General features: G+C 56.5%; 1 protein-coding gene across 1 annotated transcript; it reads right to left on the bottom strand.

The window, feature by feature from the left end:
- Nucleotides 1–259: 259 nt before the first annotated feature.
- LOC102256206 lies at nt 260–3,614 on the bottom strand. Its single transcript, XM_005868401.2, has 3 exons — nt 3,384–3,614; nt 1,848–2,491; nt 260–900 (listed from the first exon to the last, which is right to left on the bottom strand). Exons 2-3 carry the CDS (start codon nt 2,329–2,331, stop codon nt 782–784), a joined length of 603 nt encoding a protein of 200 aa, XP_005868463.1. The 5' UTR covers nt 2,332–2,491; nt 3,384–3,614; the 3' UTR covers nt 260–781.
- Between the last annotated feature and the right edge of the window lie 3,979 nt (nt 3,615–7,593).

The raw sequence follows: 7,593 nt of genomic DNA, 5'->3' as shown, positions 1-7,593 counted from the left end.
CAGTGGATAACCAAGCAATGGAGCCACCTCCACAGGCTCTGGTTAGGTTATCATCGGAGTTCACACATCACCCCTACACACACACTCACACACACAGTCACACACACACACACACACACACACACACACACAGGCTTCTCCCTGGGGAACAAAATATCCCTCAGTTTGCAAAGTGCTTAGATCAAATAGGGATGCCATGTGAGCCAATTTGTAATTTTCTAGTAGTCACATTAAAATAAAGAAACAAAAAAAAGTAAAATTAATTTTAATAATATATTTCATTTAACCTAGGGTTCAGCCAACTACTACTATGGTCAAATCTAGCCCACCACCAGTTTTTTTTAAATAAAGTTTTATTAGAACACATCCATGCTCACTTGTTTATGTTCTGTCCACACTGCTTTTACACTACAACAGCAGAGCTGAGTGGTTTTGTGGCAGACCTGATGGTTCACAAAGCTGAAACCATCGCCCTGGCTGGTGTGGCTCAGTTGGTTGGAGCATCGGCCTGTACACAAGGGGTTTGTTTTGGTCAGGGCACTTACTTGGGTTTCGGGTTTGACCCTGGTGGTAGCACAGGCTGGGGATGGTGGTGGGAGCTCTGTGAGGAGCTGCGGTCACCGAGGGCAGACGGAGGCAGCAGGTGGGCCACCCTGAGTCCCGGGGTGCCCAGCAGGGACGGGCTGCCAACACAGGGAGGGCAGGTGGCGCAGCATCTCCCCTCCGCTGGGTCCAGGTGGACGAGGGCAAAGGAAGAAGCCACTTCTGAATCCCGCGGAGTTCACATTAGCTGGTCTGTTCGCCGAGGAAAATGGAAGACGCCACATTTGCTGTGAAAGGTTTCTGTGATGGGCTGGCACTTAGCATATATTGAAAGCCTGGTGTTCTTCACCGCATCCCCTGGAACATAGAAAAGGCCCCGCTGAGCAGGGGGCACCACGCCTCCGGCCAGCCCTCGCCCAACCCGAAGGGAAGGGCCTCAGGCCGGCAGGCACCCCCTGCTGCCACTGCTCTGGTGGTTGGAGTAGTGAGTCCCCTGTGCAGTTAGCAGTCGCCGCCGCCTCTCCCAGAGGACCCACTCCTCCCGAGGACCAATAACTAACGGGCACGCCTGGCACAGCATGGCAACCTGGAGGCCCTGCTTTGGCTCAAGTGCCAGGAAGTGGCCTGATGGATGGCACGCAGGCCATTCCAATTGTTTCCTATTTTATCCCCATCCCTACCCCACACTCACCCCTCAGCACATTGCTCCCCCAGTCTAGTGGCACCCCACCTGGCCCAGGGCTCCATGTGAGCACCTCCAGGATCCTGCCCAAGGCTGAGCTACCGCGCCCCCTCCCCCCTAATGGAAGTGGTATAGCCAGGACTTGAGCTCACACTCCCTGATTCCAAACGGAGCCCTCCTTCCCTAGGCTATATTCATTCATTTGACATTCATTCCAATGTCACTGAGTACCAGCCCCAAGCTGGGAGCTGGGAGGACATTAATAAAGTTCCCTATGAAGTCCTGGAACCCTGAGGGCTCACCAGACCAGATGCATATTCAAGGAATGGTGACACAGTGGGCCCAGGGCGTTTGCAGACTCAAAAAGCTGCCTGGAGGACTCTCAGAAGGCTTCCCAGAGGTGGTGACATATGAAAGTTAGCCAGCAGAGAGAGGGGCAGGAGGAACATTCCAGGCAGACACACCAGATGTGCCAAGGCCTGGAAGAGTGGAGGTGCCTGCCTGCTCAGAGGGAGTGAGCCAGGAGGGCGTGCTGGTGAGGGAGGGGCGATGAAGCACGAGGCTGGGGAGGGGGCCAGGCTGCCTGCAAAGGCCTGGAATGGCAAGAGGCGGTGGCCCTTACCCACGTGCCAGCCGTACTCCCAGGAGGATAAGACGGGATACCGAAACTTCTCCGCTGGCTTCTTTCGGTTCCGCTCCCGGAGGTACAAGGCCCGGCCCTGGCCGTCGTGGGAGAGGCCTTGGAAGAGCAGCTGCCGGGTGCTCGAGGGCACCCGCCTCATTTCCAAGCTCCCTCGTTTGGTCTGGCCTGCGGGCTCCCGAGTTGCTCTTTGGGCCTCCTGGACTCCCACTGTCCCGGACGGCTGGGCCCTGACCCCCTGGGTCTCTGGCAATCCGGTCCTGCTGTCAGGGGAGCTGGTGGCAGGCAAGGACCCCACTCCCGGGGCTGAGTGGAGGAGGGCCTGCTGGAGCCGCTTCCTGGGCAGGGACCTCTCCCTGGGGTACTTGTGGCCATGGTTGACCTTCCAGGCGGCTCGGGCGGCAGCCTCCTTCCTGAGGCGCTCCTCCCAGCAGGCTTGGTTCTGGAAGGTGAACAGATCCCTCATGGCAGGGAGGTTGGAAACACTCTGCCCACAGTTCTCTGGCCTGTGTTTGCACTCTTGGTGTCTTGTCTCCAAGGATACGTGTAGCCAATGAGGGCTGGGTTGCTAAGGTCCTGCTGGAGAGGAGGGGCTGAGCACAGCGGGGACTGGGGCCATTCGTAGGCTGCAGGAGAGACCAAGCTGGAAAAGGGAGCAAAGCCACCACAACCCACCCAGGGTGCTTGCCCCAGAGGGATTCAGGGCTCAGGGGTCTTGGGGTGATGCATGGGGTGCCATTGCCTCTGTTCCATTTAGCAAACCTCAGTGTACACCTACTATCCACCAGGCATCCCAGGGGGTCCAGAGAGAGGCCTAGTGTCCTCCCTCAGGAAGCTCTGGACACATGGCTGGGGATGGGGGGTTGCCATGGCAACTCTGGGTGCCAACTCCTAGACACAGCTCTGCCACTCCAGAGCTACACGGCCTCACTGGCACATCCAGAGGATCATGGAAAGGACCCTCAGCATTGAGGGAATGGCATTAGGCCAGTGCATCACCACTTGGGCAGTGCCTGACATAGAGCAGCCCTCCATGAGTGTCAGCGGCGGCTGTCCAGCAAGTACCTGCCTGCCACCAGCCGTGCTCCATACGCTTTAAATCACCCCTCGATTAAGGGGCTTTCAGAGCCTCCTTTTCAGATGGGGAAATGGAGGCTTAGGGCAAGGCTGGGCCTGCTCCAGGGCATGTGGTTGGTATGTGGTGGTACCTCTGCCCCAGGCCCTGAGCTGGGGTTTTCCTGAGGGGTTTCACTTAATCCTCACAGCGACTCACTACCAGGCTTCTTAACTCGCTTTTCCAGATGAGGAAACTGAGCTCAGCAACAGTAAACGCTCACTCTGGGAAAACCCATGTCATGTATTACAAACACAAACTACCATGGAGTGTGGCAAGCACCATGGGAGGGGCACAGGCAGGGCGGGGCCGAGGAGGACCCACCAGGACTCCGCAGCACCCTCTGCCCCTGACCAGGGCCCTCCAGGGTGAGAGCCAGTGAGGAGGAGGTGAGTACCACTCACCTTTTCACTCTGCAGGTTGAGCTCTCACCTATTCATTCCACAAACATTCATTTGCTTTTGAGCCTGCGGCAGGCACAGAGCCAGGCACTAAAGGTAGATGAGGAGGGACAGAGTCCCCACGCTGCCAGTCTGTCGTGTGTGTTTCCTCCCACGTCCTGCGTGGATTAGGGTTCTTGATCTGAAAAGAGGAGCCGCACACAAATGAGAGAGAAAAGAGACAAGAGACAATTGGGAAATGTTGGGGGACCAGGCGGGCAAGTCCAGAAGGACTTCCACTGATGCTCAGGCCGCTCCAATCTTTTATTGATCTGGGGTAGCCCTTAGGTAAGGAGATTTCAATGACACACAGATTAGCTCATCAGCAGACAATTTCCAGAAATAGGCAGAATAATCAACAAGGATTTACATGAGTACCTAAGGAATTAAGTGAACTAAGGTGGGGATGATGCTTCAGCTACCATTACCTAAATTAACTGGGTGGTATCTAGATTAACTGGGTGGTGCACAGCCCTGACCTTTGCTAGGGCTTCAAAGGTTACTAACTTTTGGGGGTCTCCTCTATGCTCAGCTAGTGAAGACAATAAATAGTCTCCGCACCTGTCCTCAGGCTTTCACAGTCCCGAAGGGGAGAGAGACTCAGCACTGGGTGGGTAGAAGGGGAGGCAGGAAAGGGAGGCTGGTCAGGGAAGGCTTCCCAGAGGAAGTGTCCTTTGACTGAGACCTGAACTATGGACATGAGGAGCCAGGCAGCGTGGGGGAAGACGTACAGATGGGACCCCCTTCTGAAAGGCGAGAAAGGACACAGCTGCCGGACTGTCCTCTGGGCCTCGGTGTTCCCACCTGTAGAATGAGGGCTCTGAGGAAGTTTGGGAAATTGAGCGCCAGCTGGTTAAACGGGACAACCTGGGTCTGCAGGCCTCCATCACGGTGGTCACTGATGAATTGTGCAAACACCGCTTTAATCCAGGCTTTAAAAACCTGGCTGTGAGCACCATTCCTTCCAGACGGAGGGCCTCCTGTGTGCCAGGAGCTGCGAGCGAACAAAACCACAAAATGTCTCGGCTTCGGGAAGCTTGCGCCTCTGTACCCTGCCTGCCTCCACGCCGGATCTGTACCTCTGGGGTGTTGCCTGGCACAGGCAGGTGCTTAGAAAAAGGCTCAGGTGGGCAGGGCGCTTCACCTTAGCTCTGTGGCAGCTGGTGGTGGGGAAGGAGGGAGGGAGAAAGTCGGTAGTTGCGGGGCTGAGCGGTGGCAGGACCCGGGGGCGGGGCCCGATCCCTGAACTCCAGAAAGCCTCCCTGACCCAGGCCGCCCCCGCCCCCAGGCTGGTAAGTCCAGGTGCCGAGAGCAGAGGGCAGCAGTGGGTGTCCCCTCCTCTGGGCTTTGGTGACCTTGCGCCTTCCGCCCCAGGGGCTGCGCTGGGTGCCGCAGTTTGCGTGTCCAAGGCGACCCCTGGCGGTCACCAGGGCAACGACCGCCGGGCAGCCGACCTCCCACCCACTTGGCGGACAAGCAGACAGAGCAGGCGGGGGACCACCGGCTCCCCTGCAGGATGGTCAGGCTCCCCAGGAGGGGAGGGAGTGGGAGGGACCAGAGAAGCACCCCCAAAGTGCTGCCTTCCAACTGGCCCAAGGGCAGCCGGCGGCCCGCAGGGAGAGCCGCCTTCGGATTCTGGGCCCCACCCTGTGCAGACCCCCGCGTGCAGCGCTGGGCTCCATGCCCGCTTCCTACATCTAGGCTCCCGGGTTTTAGCACAGCCTTGGTAGTTACTGCCTGTGTGATGTCAGGCAACCCTCTTAAACTCTCTGAGCTCCTGCAAACTCCCTTGTAAAATGAAGATAATCCTAAGTGCCTAGCGTTAATGTTATTCGCGATGATAATTTTCTTTAGTAACCCATGTAAAACCCATCAACAACCCCTGGGCAGGTGTGGGGTCAGCCCCAGGCCTGTCTCTGGCCTCCGCCTGTGCTGAGGAAAGGGGACGCTGAAGCTGGGAAACCGGGGGAGGCTGGGGTGGGAGCTGGGCACGCTCCCACCTTTCTGGCCACACCCCCAACAGCCCGCCTCTCTGCGGTTCTGTCACTGGCCCACCCCGCCCACTGATAAGGCTCCACCCTAACCCAAGCCTGGGGCTGTCACTGGCTCTCCAGGACGCAGTCCTCACTGTCCCTCAGCCCCTCCTGGGCTTAAGCTCTGGGTGGGGAGACTCCTCTAGGCCCCTTCCATGCATAGTTGTGATTTTGTGAACTGACCATGCACAGGATGGACACTGTGCTCTTCACATGCATTTGTCTTCATCCTCAAACACTCTGAGCAGTAGGTCCCACTGCCCAGTTTATTGGAGAGAGAACCAGGCACTGTTTCCTGTGAGGGTCAGTGAACTGCTGCAGGGCCCATGCTTGTAACCACCATCTAAATGGCTGCCCTACAAGCCCCCACCCCTCGTTGGATATCCCTTCCACTCTGTCTTGGGGAGCGGAGTCTCCCCAATACTCAGGCAGCCCCTCTCCCAGCAGCTCTGGGTGGGGAGTGGTCTGCCCAGCCAGTGGGGGTGAGGTTGTGTGGTAGGATCTTTCTAGAGGTTAACCTTAGACTGTAAGTTTCCCATTATTTTTCCATTTGATGGATGAGGGCACTGAGGCACAGAGCTGGTGGCAGAGCTGGGACTGGGATCCAGACGTGAACCTGCAGCGTTCGGCCCAGCGCTTTCTGAGCGTTTCTCGTGCACCAGGTGTTTCTGCTGCTACTTGCACTGGTTGCTTGTAGCTGGGCCCGAAGCTGGCATTTCCGGGGCTTGGCACCTCTGCCAGGGTTTCCTTCTCTGAGATCACCTGCCAGTTTTGCCCTAAGAATGTCCACGCCAACAGGGAGAAGCGTCTGGTGCCTTGGGAAGGCGGTGGTCATGAAAGAGGGTGTCATGTGAGCAATAAAAGGCTCACGGGTTCTTTCATCTCAGCTTTGTCCGGGGAGATAAAGCAAGTCCAGAATGCGAAACACCCTTGGACGTGAGCCACATGAGTCAGGCTTGTAAATTCCCCATCCCCGGCCTGCCTGCTGGGACTCTTGAGAAAGAGGGGTGTGGGGTGGGCCACCCTAAATTCCTTGCACATATGCTGGTTCCCTGTGTGCTCAGGGGCCCAGACAAAAGCCTTATCACGAAGCAAAAGGATCCTTTTGTTTAAAACGATTCCTCCCACCAAGTGTTTGGGCAGCATCCTTGGGACAAAGCCAGAGGGGAAAAATCAAACTCAAGCTTGCCTTGAGCGATGTGACATTTTTACTCCCTCTGAGAGTTGTGATTTGCTATTGTGAGGAGAAAACAAATGAGCTAAACAAGATGTGTTCTGGGAGTTTTCATGAGTGGACTCCCCTGATTCCAAAGCCCCTCCTCCGCACCTTAAGGGAGACCTGGACCGACTCCACTTTTTTCCCAGAACCCCCTGCTTCCATCCAGCCGCACAAAGGCCAAGGGGCACTGAAATTAACGATCTTGTTAACCATTTCAAAATACACACTTGGGGGGTTGACAAGAATCGAGCACTCATTTTTGCCATTAACCATTATTTTGTTAATTTTTCAGGCTGTGCCGTTTTCAAGGGAAATTAAATCCCTATGGGCCGGATTCATTTTACACCAAACTCATCAAAATGTGGCTTTCAAGGCCCCTTTGAAGTCTTAAGACTAGACATGTGGTCCAGGGCCCGAGTGTTTACAAGCGCATCGGAAAGAGACATGTTAATTAAATGTTTCCTCTTCTTGGCAGCCTTGCTGATGAGTGCGGCCCTGCGTTTCAGAGGAAACTGGATGAGGAGGAGGCAGGCATCTGGGCTCGACAGGGCAGGGCCCACCTGGCGTCTGCCTAACCTCCTTCGCCACTAAAGAGTGATGGTCCTGGCAGGAAAGGGCCAAGTGGACCAGTGAGAAAGGGTCTGGCACTGGCCTGTCCAGGGTTAAGTTGCAGTTTTCAAGGTGTTTGTACAAACAATAGCCGGTTCCCATAGCAGCCAGTCCAGGTGCAGATAAGAGCTGCCCCGTGGCTCTAGCTGCTGACCACAGTGCACAGGTTCCACCGGGATGTCTTTGAAGTAACCGGCAGGGGACTGCCAGGCCCCGCCGTGTAGGAGGCAGTCACGGCAGCAGACAGCGGTGGCTGAGACTCGCCGCTCCCTGTGGGATTTCATGTGACCCCCCCCAACCGCCGAGGGGGGCG

The sequence above is a fragment of the Myotis brandtii genome, unplaced genomic scaffold (genome assembly GCF_000412655.1).
Source record: "Myotis brandtii unplaced genomic scaffold, ASM41265v1 scaffold268, whole genome shotgun sequence".
NCBI lineage: Eukaryota > Metazoa > Chordata > Mammalia > Chiroptera > Vespertilionidae > Myotis > Myotis brandtii.
This window is presented reverse-complemented; position numbering and strand designations above follow the sequence as displayed.